At 39.8% G+C, this 15,050-nt stretch overlaps 1 protein-coding gene across 19 annotated transcripts in view; it reads right to left on the bottom strand.

Moving 5' to 3' along the window:
- Positions 1-13,334, bottom strand: part of LOC136828679 (histidine protein methyltransferase 1 homolog) — a 60,370-nt gene extending 47,036 nt beyond the window's left edge. For 2 of the 19 annotated variants that reach the window (XM_067086791.1, XM_067086803.1), the window contains exons 1-2: positions 13,231-13,324; positions 4,135-4,213 (exon numbers count right to left, since the gene is read on the bottom strand). In XM_067086791.1, coding sequence (XP_066942892.1) covers positions 4,135-4,195 — 61 coding nt within the window. In that variant the 5' untranslated portion in view covers positions 4,196-4,213; positions 13,231-13,324. The other 17 variants (XM_067086808.1, XM_067086800.1, XM_067086798.1 and 14 more) reach the window with 16 other exon arrangements.
- Positions 13,335-15,050: the final 1,716 nt, after the last annotated feature.

Genomic DNA, 15,050 nt, shown 5'->3' with positions numbered 1-15,050 from the left:
TCGTGATTTATGTGAAAATATTTCAAAAGTGATAAAAGCTACAACAATGAATTTTTTTCAGTTGTATTCTATATGAAATTGCGCACATTTTCATATATAAAAGTTTATGTAACGACTAATGTAAAACGATGCAAACATTACGACAATGTGACGAAAGAATTTCTGAGATGTTCGGCCGAGTTACATGGCGCAGAGCGTAAGGAAAAAGTTTTTTTAGAAATTCACCATAAATCGAAATATTGTGCTAGAGACTTCCAGTTTGTTGCAAAATCAAGGTACATCATTGAATATTACTAGAATGTAAGAGTTTTAGCTTATAATTGCGTTTTTTTACCATTTTGGTCGAGTTAAAGTTGACCGAAGGTTGAAATTTTGGCAGTTATTGTGATTTATATGAAAATATTTCAAAACCGATAAAAGCTACAACCATGAGTTATTTTCTGTTGTATTCTACGTGAAATTGTGCACATTTCCATATATAAAACTTTATGTAACGACTAATATAAAAATATAAAACGGTGCAAACATTACGACAACGTGACGAAAGAATTTCTGGCGCGGACGTAAGGAAAAAGTTTTTTTCAAAAATTCATAAATCGAAATATTGTGCTAGAGACTTCCAATTTGTTGCAAAATGAAGGTAAATGATTGAATATTACTAGAATGTAAGAGTTTTAGCTTACAATTGCGTTTTTTACCATTTTCGGTCGAGTCAAAGTTGACCGAAGGTTGAAATTTTGGCAGTTATCGAGATTTATATGAAAATATTTCCAAACTGATAAAAGCTACAACCATGGGTTGTATTTTGTTGTATATTTTACATGAAATTGCGCACATTTTCATATATAAAACTTTATGTAACGGCTAATATAAAACGGTGCAAAAATTACGACAAAATGACGAAAAGAATTTCTGAAATTTTCGGCCGAGTTACCATGCGGACGTAAAGAAAAAGTTTTTTCAAAAATTCACCATAAATCGAAATATTGTGCTAGAGACTTCCAATTTGTTGCAAAATGAAGGTAAATGATTGAATATTACTAGAATGTAAGACTTTTAGCTTACAATTGCGTTTTTCAACCATTTCGGTCGAGTCAAAGTTGACTGAAGGTTGAAATTTTTTGTAGTCGACGTACGGTATGTCCACTTGGCACCCAACAGACAATTTTAGTCGACGTATGATACGTCCAGTAGGCGTTTAAGGGTTAATGAGGACATGAGAGATATCTTGATTACTTTGTAAAATGGTGAGGTGGCACATGATGTTTTTGTTCTTCCGAAAGAAGAGAGAGAGAGAGAGAGAGAGAGAGAGAGAGAGAGAGAGAGAGAGAGAGAGAGAGAGAGAGAATCTGTTTGTATAAGATTGTTTATTTTCTCACTCGTCCAACTTACTCTCTACTATGCTTTATTTCATATTTCCTGGCTTACCAATTTATTCTTTACCTATGCTATTAAGAAATCAAGATATTTGTAGGAAGGGGAAATGCCTCAAAACATATACTGTGACCACCATGGATTTAAACGCACATGGAGCTGTTTGAAATATTGGCAACAGCACCAAAACAAGATGCTATGTTGATAGAAAATCTGATTCCGTTTCTTGTTATTGCATAAAAAACTTTATCAATTGTGAACCTATGTAACTGACTTAGAATTCTGCATAACGATTTCTGAACATTGATCACTCTGCACTGCACTTGCGCTGGCATTGGGAGCACTAACACTGGGAACAGATGCTTTATCCACAAAAGCTTTAAAAGATAAACCTAGTTCCATGACCGTATTAGCCAGGAACTCAAACTTCTTATCAAACCTAGATTCGAGACTGGCAATGGTGTTGAGATCAGACAGTAGAAGGACTCAGGATGGGAGAAAAAGACGGGATAAGAGGAGAAGAAATAGTGTTACCCTCAGCCACTGAAGGCAAAGGAGTAGCCTCTAAGCTAGCCCTATTTTTGGCTCTAAGAGCCGCCCTCCTCTTCCTATCTCTATCAAGAGTATCAGAGTGAGACCTATGGACCTTCCATTGATATTCGTCCCAATCCTGGCAATCTGGACAAGCAATCTCCCCATTACAATCCTGCCCCCTACATTTTATGCATTTAGTATGAGAATATGTCACTTTACTTAAGGGGAGCGCACGCTTACATAGAAATAATGCTCCAATTTTTATGGAATTTTTATGTTATACATATATATAAGGTGATGTTCCAGGAACAATTTGAGAGTGATCGGATGATTATTTTGGATTTTATTAAAAAAATAAAAAATAAATAAAAAAATTAAAACTGATTCACCTCCTTCATTTTTAGAGCTATTGCAATGCGGCTTCATACACAGAAAGTATATCACAGTATGAAAAAAATAATGGGAAGAGTTTTTCTACTTTTCCTTTTTTTTTGGATGGGGCAGGGGGGATTTTTCCCCCCAAATTTGTATAATTTGATTATCACCAGTTCCTCGTCAACCTATGAAAAAATCTAGCCCCAAATAAATTTTTGTCTTTCTTTCCTCTTTCCAATGGTATATTTAACTTTAAAATTGGCCTAAAAATAAAAATGTAGTTTGCGTTTGAAGTGCAAAAAAGTGAAAACTGAGAAAAACGACCGTAAAGATCAACAAGTGGTTTTTTTGGCACTCATGGAAAAAACTTACCTTAGAGCATTATTTTGGTTGATTTCTGGCTCCAGGTCACCCCCTTCCCTCTATAAAAAGGGGTATTATTCGCTCGAGGCGAGGGTATCATCAAGTACCACCTGACTCATTGTTGCCTTGTTTGAAACTAAGAAAAAACTAGAAGTTTAGTAGCTACCAGGCTGATATTCTTGACTCATTTTCAGTCGTTTTTTTTCACTTGTTTGGTCTTTTTGGTCTTTGGAGTTTGATTTTCAAGCCTTTTTGTCTCTCGAATGAAGAACTTCTTCTATACTTTCACTTGTGCCAAACAGATGTGTTAGCAAGTTCAATTTCTCATAGCCAAAGTTGTGTTCAATTTCCTCAATATTTATCTCACTCAATTGATGGTGCTGAGATTTTCCATTGCTAATTCGCTTTGCTGGGGCACAAACTGTAAACCTACACGATTGGCACTTCATTAAAATATCAGTATCCCATCTATTGGTAGAGAATTCGACCTGAACTTTACCCCTGCAATTTCCTACCTTGCACCTAATACCCGACACTATTTTATCTAACCGAGATTTGATATAATGAACTTGTCATCATATACTCCCTTTTCATCATCCTTTATTCATTTCATCATCTGTGAGCGTATTTTTGAAGGTGAAAGTATATAGATTGTATTTAGAGTTACTGGATGTAAAAAAAGACAGCAAAAACACCGCAAATAGCGAAAAAATTGCTGAGTAAAAAGTGTCCCACCACCCGCTTTCAACGTATGGTGGCAACCCTGTCTCCTACCACGCATTCACCAAGGAACAAGCCATTGTTGTTGCCAGACACTGCCAGACGTAGGAGATAAGGTGATATAAAAATCAAAATAATGAATAAATTAGGCGAATAAAGGAAAAAATGACAATAGTCATTAGGAGCCAAACGTCAGCCCTACCTCACCGTGTGGGGGGCGAAGGCCCAAAACCCCATCAATTTTAATATTTCGAAAAAATGCTTTGGTCACGTGATAACGAAGGTGTTGCTCATGTCTTACGGCCATTTAACCATTTTTTTTAAATTTCAAAAATATTCATAAAAAATCTAAGAGTGCGCTCCCCTTAATCTAGTCTTACACCCCTCGGTGCAAAACCAAACACTAGAAGAACTAGAATCTGGCATCTCAATCAAGGAAAAAATGCTAACCAAAGCTAATAATTCACTGATTGGGAAAAACCACCCAAAATCTGAATACGTCACCGATGCTGGAACAACAAATCCAAGAAATGACGAAAAGGTACTGCCCGAAAACTTTCAATGTTGATCAGGAGCCAGCAGAAAACAAATTGAAGTTACCTGCCGAGTTGTACCTGTCAGTCCCGATAGTGGGCGGGACCCAGTCACCTGCACTAGCGATGGTGGCACCACCGCAAAATTTGAATTTTTGGTCTGCCGTGGTAGGAAGCTAGTAGTTATGTAATTGCTTGGTAAGTCACTTATATAAAATTGGACAACAACACTTACCTTTATTGTCACTTCCTTCTACATTAAAGTTGAATTGAAACATTCTTATGTTCCTTCTCATTCAGGGTGGTTTCTATACCTATTATAAAAAATATATATTTTAATATTCAGAATGATACATAATTTTGCAGCTTACTTCTACCTAGCTCTTAAATAAGCAGAAAATTATTTGAGACATTCCCCAGAAATTTTTCTTCTCATATTAACGAACAAGTTACAAAAAGTACCTACTTAACAAAATTTGAGAAGTCTTTTTCCCTTTACTGACTGTCTTCTCACAGTACATGAATAACCCATCGAAAATAAACATTCCTAGTATTGTTGTATAGCTACAGGAACACTGTAGATGTTCTTCACTAATTATGCATTTGCAAGAAAATATATCAAAATTTAAAATTAATTTGTATTTTTCCTAATATACAAATCTAAAGTTCTTTATATAACAGACTGCTTCAAGCACGAGCTGGAAGCAACTGTCCAGACTTAATGAAAAGATAGTTAACTACTGACAGGTACAGGAAAGCCCCACCCACCTGTCAGTCTGCATTCCACTTTGCCTACCAGCCCAAGATTTAACAGGAGTGGCTGAGGTGGGCCACATGTGTAAAGAACTTCAGGTTTGTATGTTAGGAAAAGTACAAATTTTACTTTTAAAATTTGACATTTGTTCCTACACAAATACAAGCCTTCATTCTTTACATGGGAGATTTATCCAATGGTGGGAGATAGCCTGGGTACTCTCTAAACCAGGGGTTTTCAACCTTTTTCTCCCCACGTACCATTTTGGGTATTTTTAATGTCAGTAATGTACCCCCATTACTTTGTATAAAGTAGAAAACAAAACAAAAGCAGAAAAACATTCCATTGTGTATGTCTGCAAGTACTGTACTGAAGGGAAGTAAGTACACAACTCTCCTGACATAACCAACAATATTGTAAACACAAAGAATTCCATAAAAATAAAGAAAATTGTTGATAATTATTTACCTGTGGCTATGCAGTCAGTGGGCGGCCAGGCCCCTAACCCTAACACCCGTGGGGACAGCGTACCCCCTAACTGACCCTTGGCGTACCCCAGGTTGAAAACCCCTGCTCTAAACCAACTGGTAGCTTCACCCAACCTGCGAATGTCATCTCCCAGGACTGTACAGGAAAAAAGGAAGGATGACCTCGTAACTCTAGCTTGCTGGACATATGAGATGTTGCAACTACTAGACTTCTAGCCCATTAGGTCATGGATTTGTAATCCAGTTATTCATGAGGCTGAAAGAACCTTGCATCATATACTGTCAGAGCCAGTAAAACAGGCATATGTAAATCAATGACTCTGCTTCACTATCCTCCTCTTCAGGCTGGCCACGCGAACGTGGCCGGGAACTGGGCAGAGTTGAACGCGCTGCTGGCTGGCGAGAACTTGCACTGTCCTCTAGACGGGCCACAGGCTTCTTCAAGGCTGAAACCTCGCGAGAAGACTGAGCAGGGGACCTCTTCTCCGTCTCACCAGGTGTCCAGACTCAAGAGGCCGGCGCACCTTCCCAGGAACCTTGCTTGGCACTTATAGAAGTGCCAGCAGGAAGAGTCGGAACACCTGCTTGTCCGGACTCTTTCTCCTGTCCTGTGCCCAAGTCAATACAGAGAGAGGTATCTCCGGTACCAGACCGGGGTACCCGGGTCTCCTTTGAAACCCGGGTACTCAGCGCAACTCGTGAACAAGTGTCTGACACAGTGCTGGCCTTAGAAGCGGACTTCTTCGGCACAGCAACGGGAGTGCAAACTGAGGTCTGCACGCCCTCGGCTCCCAATGAATCAGTTCCCTGGCCCGCGGGCCGGGAAGAGCCAACGAGAGATCCCACTGCCTTCCCTGTGGAAGGAAGCAGTCCCTTAGAAGACTCAGGACAAGACTTCTTGGGGGGGGGGGGGAGACAGGCTTCCTCTTCTTCGGCAGGCGAGCCTCAGAAGAAGAGGAAGAAGAGTTACTGGACAACGAGGACAATGAAGATGAAGACGATGACACCTTCCCAGACCTCTTCTTTGACTTCTTCTTTGTCATCTTCAGGATGGCGGTCAGGTCTCCCATCCAGGCGGGAGCAGCAGAAGACACAGGAGCAGCCAGGGGAGCCAAGGAAGCAGGTGCAACCAACACAGCGGGAAGGTCGGTGGTCGGGCCAGTAGCTACCGGGGCAGGTGGAGCAGTGTGGGAGCCAGGTAAGCCAGGAGCCAGTGCATGGGTAGAGGTCTCAGGTGGAGCAAGAGCAGGAGCCAGGACGGGCCGAGAGTCAGGAAATCCAGGAGCTGGAACCAGAGTCAGAAACAAGCGTGGGTTGGCAACAGCAGGGACAGCAGGAGCAGGTGCTGAGATATAAGGCACTGATGAAGTAACCATACTGGAGGGGCCAGGCAGATATAACGGGGCCAGAAAGCCAACAGGCAGCAGCACAGCATGGAGCGAGGCAGGCGCAACTGATACCTGGGTACCCAGGTGTGAGGCAACAGTCACAGGCTTGGCAAATGACGTCATGGTGATGGTTGACGTAGTGGAAGTGGCAGTTGCATGGGTCTTCACAAAAGTGCCGGACAGATGAGAACAGGCCCTCCAATGATGGAACGCCAGGTAGACCGAGGTGCAGCCAGGTAGGTGTGAGGTCAGTAACCTGCCCACCGAGAGACACCTCCACCACCAAACCTGAAGGCAAAGTAGGGTCAAAAGAGGAAGCCTCTACTCACTCCGGGGGAAAAAATTTCCCCCTGGAGCGAGGAGAGGCCCCAGAGAGGATGTCCCAATTGTCCGCTCCCCCACGGACTTCCACACCCGACAAAGCGAGTGAAGAAGGCGAGGGGGGTCCTCATCCGAAGGAGAGGCAGCAAGAAGGGGAAGCTTACCAGGAGGGAGAAACGATCACAGCGGGTTAGCCACCAAGGGAGTCATCAGGGGCATATAGCCCTCAGATCAAACCTTGGCCGGCTTCCTTCAGTACGATCTCCTCCCCTCAAACTTTACCACCCATTGCTCGGCAGACCAGGAGCAATACTCCAAGCAAGGAGAGTTCGGGAACACAAACATACTCTGCAGGTGGGGCAATGGGTGTGTGGGTCCATATCAATATGCGAGCAGAAGCTACAGTAAACCTCCTGTATTCGCAGGGGATGCCACACCTCCCTCCCCCTTCCCATGAATAGCTAAAATCTGCGAATGCCTAGAACCCTTCTAAAAACACTTAGAACTGCCTATTTTTATAGTTAAATCACACAAAAAACTAGAAAAGCTTATACAGGTATTATTCTACTTATGATGGGGTTAGCCTAATAAGTTCCAAAAAACCCAACATTTGTTGAAAAAAATGTATCTCGAGTATAGCCCTAGCCTACACTAGGGTATTCAGTACCATGTATATATACATACCTGTATATGGTAGCCTACCCTACACTATAAAGTATACTCTATACATGCACAGTATAGTAATTATTAATATCAGCTAATTCTGGAGGTAGATACAGAGTGACTTATGATAATTCAATACAAAGAGAAATTGAATACTGTAACAAACAAGAATTAGCTCAGCCTACACTATGGTATATCATATTCATATACGGTAGCCTAGCCTACATTATAACATCATATTATACAAACATCACCATAACGAATACGCATCTTTCCCATGGATCTTTTAAAATGTTATACTTTAATTCACTGTATCCAATAATATTGTATATACTGTATGTTCTTATATTGCTTTTGTATTATAAATTGCAATCATAGCGATCATTGTTTTGGTTTGGAAATCGATTACGCGGTAAGTTTATTTTGCCAAATTTAACTTCAGAGTGCTTTTCTTGCTTCTAGTTAGTAAGTTAGTATACCTTAGTTTTACCAGACCACTGAGCTGATTAACAGCTCTCCTAGGGCTGGCCCGAAGGATTAGACTTATTTTACGTGGCTAAGAACCAACTGGTTACTTAGCAACGGGACCTACAACTTATTGTGGAATCCGAACCACATTATAGCGAGAAATGAATTTCTATCACCAGAAATAAATTCCTCTAACTTCTTCATCAGCCGGCCCGGGGAATTGAACTCCGGCCCATCGAATGACAGTCTGAAGCTCAACCGACTCAGACAACGAAGGGCTTGCTTCTAGTTAGTGTAAATGAATCTCTGGATACTTTATTTATATGGGGCAAGGTTATTTTTCGTTATACAAAGTGTTTTTAAGTCAAAATATAACTTAAATACGTCTCGTTGTGAAATTAATTTAGGTGTTTTCTTCGATAATAGATGACGTTGGCCATTTGGGGGTATGTTTGTTTTGTGTAAAAAAAAAAAAAAATTCTTTTTGCTATTTTCACTTCATTTCATCATAATACGAACTTTACGTATTTGTCGTTTATCAATGTAAAAATAGCACTAATATGTGTTCTTTCATGCCCAATAGTTTTGATTAAAATACTTTTTCTACAACTTTAATTACGGTCGAGTTTCATCCATGTTGCCGATGCAAGATAATTTATAGTCATTAGCAGCTTGAACATTGTTTTCTCAGCCTCAGCTACAACTTATAGCAGTATATTTCCTTGACGATCTTTTATCCATACCGAATAAGGGTATAATGTAAAAATATATCAGTCCTATTCTACTTAATGTCATTTGTACTATAGCTACGGTAATTATTTACTACCGTACGATGGTTGAAATACAAGCAAAACAGCTGTTGTTATCCGATTCGGTTATAAACAAAACAACAGTTTCTCGTTCGGTTGTTTGTGGCTGTACGCATTTATGCAAGAGTAGTGTATAATGTTACTAACAATACTTTTATCATTCTCTCTTTTACTTTTTTAACTAGAAGATGGGATAAAGAGATGGAGGAAAAGAAGTTGGTATAATGTAATTTGGTCTCTCTCACTGCTTGATTGTTCACTGTTGCCTGTGCCCGCGCAAAATTTAAAAATATTTTATAAATACTGTCATATCGGTATTAATTGCTTACCCCATCGCAAAATCAAATTATTGTAAGGCAAATTATCGTAACTCGATTTGAGCTGCAGTCAGGACAGAAAGCAAGAAACACGTCTGCAGCACATGATGGCCGAAAGCAAATTGGAATGTTTACATCTGGGCAGGCAGTACCCACGCCTCCTGGATGGTAGTTAACTACTTAACCACCTTGTTCAAAAGTTCAACGGCAGCTTCCAGCTTCACTGAAGTAATTCCTAATGTAAAGGACCAATGGTTCGTATATCATGTTGGTACAACTTGATTTTTTTTAACACAAAACAAACATGCCCCCAAAAGGCCAACGTCATCTATTAATTTAACGAAAAAATATATAAATTAATTTCACAACAAGACGCATTCAAGTTATACAGTACAGGCAGTCTCCAGTTTACAACGGGGGTTCCGTTCTGACGCCGCGTCGTAAGCCGAAAATCGTCGTAAACCGAAAAAATCATGAAAATCGTAAGAAAACCTTACTTTTAATCCTTTGAGTATCCTTTGGGTACCTTGAAAATTATGTAACCTTCATTTTTATTGAGTCTTTCATAAAAAACCCTCCAAAATTTTACCATTCTACTGTTTTGAAGCCAGAGAGAGAGAGAGAGAGAGAGAGAGAGAGAGAGAGAGAGAGAGAGAGAGAGAGAGAGAGAGAGAGAGAGAGAGAGAGAGACTGCCTCACCACTTATCTACCAGAAAAAAGACTTGGAATTTCACAGAAATACAGTGCTCTCCCACTTTTACTTTAAGTATCATCCTACACCAAATATAGCTTAAATTACTGTCCTGTTACTGTATTAATCTTTGAAATTATATTATTAATATCATTTCAAAGTCATCTTAAACATTAGTACCCTTTTCCTTTTCCAGCCACAGAGAGAGAGAGAGAGAGAGAGAGAGAGAGAGAGAGAGAGAGAGAGAGATTTATCTCTTTAATCTCTCAAGAATGTTAATCTATTTCTCTTTACTCCAACTGACAACAACAAAAAATTGTTTTTTTTTCTTTGTCTTCCAAAGATGTAGGCTACTTCTACTTTTACTATGCATTTTTAAAGCACCATGAACACACACACAAACAGTGTGCATAGGTAAAGAGACTCAAATTAGCAGTATCTTTTCCTGAGAGAGTGAACGGCTGAACTTAATATCTATTTATAATATATCTATCCATTTCTCATTCTACGTTTTGAGAGAGAGAGAGAGAGAGAGAGAGAGAGAGAGAGAGAGAGAGAGAGAGAGAGAGAGAGAGATATCTCCTGCCCTTAGTCAGAAATGTCAAGTAATTCTGCCCTCCCCCATAGCTTCAAAGCTTTGGGCAAAAGACAGGGTGTGATATTTCTTTGCATAAAAATTTAAATAATTTACTTTAAAAATGCTAAGTGTTGTAATTTCAGTATATTATTATTTAATCTTATTAATATTTGAAAATTAGCACTTATTATTAGGTAAGTCGTTTATTTATCATACAAACATGGTTATCCTCACCATCTCCCACAAATTTGTTAGAAAATTCTTGTGCCATCATTCTCTCTCTCTCTCTCTCATGTCAGAGAGAGAGAGAGAGAGAGGAAAAAAAAAATACGCACCCTCTTTATAGTGTATGCAAAGCCCGTGAGGTACAAGCTTTGTGATTGGTTAAAATCCCACCCTTCCTGCCAATAGCATGTCATCAAGGAGGGCAAGAAGGGGAAGAGGGGGTTGTACATGGAGGGCGGGAGCCCAAGAAGGGGAGCGAACTGGTTAACGTCCCAATCAGTGAAGGGAAGTGATATCTAAAAGTACAGGGGAAAGCCTCCAGTATCTAAATAAAGGGCTACTGCAAGAGAAGCATTATCACTTGGTTACGCTCTTCTAAACACCCCCTTGGCCATCAAACCCAAGACACGGGAACGACGGCTTATGCAAGGCTATCACAAATCATGGGTTTGTATATTAATATATATCAACCACACGTAATATATACAAAAAATACAGAAAGATCCCACCGGGATAAATAAAGAACTTAACGACAGTCAGGCAAAGAGATCAGAAAACACATCTGCAACACATGACGGGTGAAAGCAAACTGTAATGTTTACATCCGGGCAGGCAGGTATTCCCACCTACCTGACAATAGTTACTGCCTAACCACCTTGTTCAAGAGTTTAACGGCCATGTCCAGCTTCGCCGTAAGTAATTCCTAATGTAAAGGACCGATGGTTTGTATATCGTGTCGAAACAAACAAAATTTAGGTCAAAGGTCATGCACTGGGACCTATGAAATCACTCATTGCTGAAAGGGAAATTGCAAGTAGTTTTTAAAGGTGTGACAGGAGGAAACCCTCTCAGTTGCACTATGAAACAATTGTTAGGAGAGGGTGGAAAATAAGACAGAAGAAAGAGAATATGAACGGAGGTAGAGTAAAAGGAATGGAAGGAGCTGCAGCTAGGGGCTAAAGGGATGCTGCAAAGAGCCTTAAGTAATGCCTACAGTACACCATGTGAGGTGTACTGATGACATTAACCCTTACGGGGATGAATGTATGATGTTGCAAAATTGATTCTAGTACATCCTACTTTTCCATTATGTAATATTATTAATTTCTGTGTTATGTGGTGATGTCATAATGTTAACAATTTATTCTGATATGCAACTCCTCTTTAGTAAAGGTTACGAATGGTTGTTACTAACCTATTTCATCATCCCCTTAAGATAGCCTAAGAAATAACATGGCCTACCAATTGTCATCAAACAAGAAAGGGTAGTATGCAGGGTATGGAGACAGAACTCAGGTAGTTTGCAGAGTAGGGAGACAAAACTTTGGCAGTATTCAGTGTTACTTGGGGGATTCAGGGGGGTATAGGCATAGCCCACCCAGCCATGTCAGTGCACGGCACCCTTAGTTAAGTTAGGTAGGTAAGGTTTGGTTAGGTCAGGATACACAATTCTAGGAAAGGTTAGGTCGGGCCCATTTACGCATCATATTTTTCTCGCCTAACCCTGTCTCCCCACCCAAGCAACTGCTGCTTCCAACGAATCTGATCTTCATTTCAACTAGCCTAGGCTATAACGCCACCAGTCTAGGCTAAGAAAATTGGGAATCCCCAGTGGGTTGACCAAACACTTCCTGGTGGCATGGAATGTCAGTTAGAAGGATAATGTTCGTTTCCGGTCCGAACGTTCCTTCAAGTACTCTGTAGGCTACTGTACTCTGCACCATCGAGTAGCCTACTCTGGCAGGGGCGTCATTTCAGATTTTTGTTGGCGGGGGCAAAGACAGTTTGGTGAGCGATGCAAACCTAATCAGCTGGGGGTTTTTTGATTTTGCACTATTTTATGTGCTTTTTGAAGCACCTAAAATAGATAGATAGATAGATATAACATGATGTGATGACATTTGAATTTCAGTATGAATAAAGGAAACCCTGCTGCTGTTACTTCTTGGGGCTTGGGTGGTGAGGGGGGCAAATTGAGGCTTGGGGGGCAGTTGCCCCCGCCGGCCGCCCCTAAATGACGCCCCTGTACTCCGGTCCCGGTCGTTTGGGCCGTAAGTCATTTCGCCCGTATCCAAAACAATGTAAGACGTTGTTTATGGTATTCACCGTCATTATTTTATGCTTTACGTACATTCCCAAGGGGCTGGTACCAAATACATTCCCAAGGGGCTGGTACCAAATACATTCCCAAGGGGCTGGTACCAAACACGGAGCCTATTTTGCACGTACACGTGCTTAAGGCCTGAGGTTTGGAAACTTGACAGGGAATAATTTCCTGTTGAAAACTTGAATGGGACACTTGAAAACAGCAAGAAAACTGTTGAAAAAATAAGTTTGTCATGTAGAGTTGGAGTTCGGACCGGAAACGAAGAATTACATAAAAATTACCACTAAGCTAAACCATATTTCACCAATAAATGAACGTGTAAATAGGTTATGAAGGCTGCCAATGTAAACGACAAGCAGAGAATTCATAGCTATTGGTCAGCCTATTTGGTTTCGGTAGGAATGAAGTATCATAGCCTAACAGCTTGCCAGTGAAAGCCTAAATATCTTTATAAATCAAAATTAAAATTCCCTGTCTATATGGCACTTCCTAGAGAAACAGTACTATAAAAGCCAAGATTTACCAAAACTGGAGTTTGTTGTTCTCCGAATTGTAACCCAAACCAAAACAAATTCAATCCCGGCCGTGGCTTCACAGCGTCATATGGTGAGTGGTAGTAATGTTTCTTTATTATTTTTGTAATGAAGGGTTGTATTTTCTCTCCTGTAGCCAAATTATGAGTGTGCTTTGTTGCTGTTGGTAAAATTAAATAAATCTCTATTCCAATAAGGCGAAATATAATTTTGTGAGAATTCTAAGGATGGCTTTGTGAGAGAATAATAGAAATATTACTTTATTTTACCCGCGAAAGATGGTATTCACGGGAAAACGCACAAAAATTTTTATATATATATAAATTATTACACATGTTGATATGTTCATTAAAAAATGGGGTACTCTGTTTTCAGATGATCTATAGTGACTATTATATTGCACATTGCTTGTAAGAAAATTTAATACTATGTTAGCATAGTGACGATCGTGCGGGCAGGACGTGTCTCTGACGTGCTCTGTGTAATAGTGCCTGACTTGCGCGATGTTCAAAAGGAATACGAAGAAGAGGAAGGAAAAAGAGTAAATAAGTACTGTAGAAATTAAATCAAGTAAAGGGAAGATCAAACTTACATATGAACATGATCTCATAATTATCGAAGCAGCACGTAAAGATGGAAAATACCGGCGAAGGATGAGTCAACCCAAATCAAGAGATGATGATGAAGGAACTTGCTGTGAACTGTGTGACACATGGTTTCATTATGAATGCTTGGGCCTATAGGCCTACGCACCCATACTTCGTAGTGATAACATATTGTACATCTGCAATAACTGTAAGAGGCCTGAACAAAGAACACACAAAAATTCATTGAAGATGAACTTGAAGAAATAAAAGAAAACGCAGAGATGTTAACAAAGTTAATTCAAGGTTCGGTTCAGAAAACTAGTGACGTAATGACCAGCATAGATGAAATCCAAAACAAAATTGATGATGTTGATAAAGATGTAAAGACCATGACAAACATGGACAAAACTTATGCTGAATCACTAAAGACAAAAATAGTGCTTCTGATCAACTCTACAGTAAAGTAAGTATACCTTAGTTTTACCAGACCATTGAGCTGATTAACAGCTCTCCTAGGGCTGGCCCGAAGGATTAGACTTATTTTGCGTGGCTAAGAACCAGTTGGTTACTTAGCAACGGGACCTACAGCTTATTGTGGAATCCGAACCACTTTATAGCGAGAAATTAATTTCTATCACCAGAAAAAAAATTCCTCTAACTCTTCATCAGCCGGCCGGAGACTTGAACTCGGGCCTAGCGAGTGCTAGTCCACAGCTCTACCGACTTTCCCAACAAAGAGCTATCAACAAAGAGAACACAGAGCTAATGAAAAGAGACAAATTATGAATAAAATAACGGCGCCAGTTGAACAGATTAAAACAACAAGAGATGGACACTTATTTGTAAGATTTCCAGACAGGAAAAACTTACAAAAAGCAAAAATGGAGATTCAGAAAATCAACAGTATATCAGTAAATGAGAGGGGTAAACTTAAACCAGAAATAAAAGTAGTCTATGTCGCAAAGGATGAAGATGACATTGTCGATAATATATTGTAAAGAATAATCTATGGATAGGTAGCCTCATTTCTCAAAATGACGACCTGAAAATTGTAAAGGAAATGATAGCCAAAGATGAAAATATAAATACTATATCAAATGCACACCACAAATACGAACGGCATCTATGACAGAGGTGATAAATTGTGTACACCGTATAGCTGTTGCAAAGTATACGACTGTTACATGCCCTATCAATGCCATAAATATCAGGAATTTTGTCAC

This window comes from Macrobrachium rosenbergii, chromosome 43, assembly GCF_040412425.1.
Source record: "Macrobrachium rosenbergii isolate ZJJX-2024 chromosome 43, ASM4041242v1, whole genome shotgun sequence".
NCBI lineage: Eukaryota > Metazoa > Arthropoda > Malacostraca > Decapoda > Palaemonidae > Macrobrachium > Macrobrachium rosenbergii.
The sequence above is the reverse complement of the archived record's forward strand: the minus strand, read 5'-3'. Positions and strand labels throughout refer to the sequence as shown.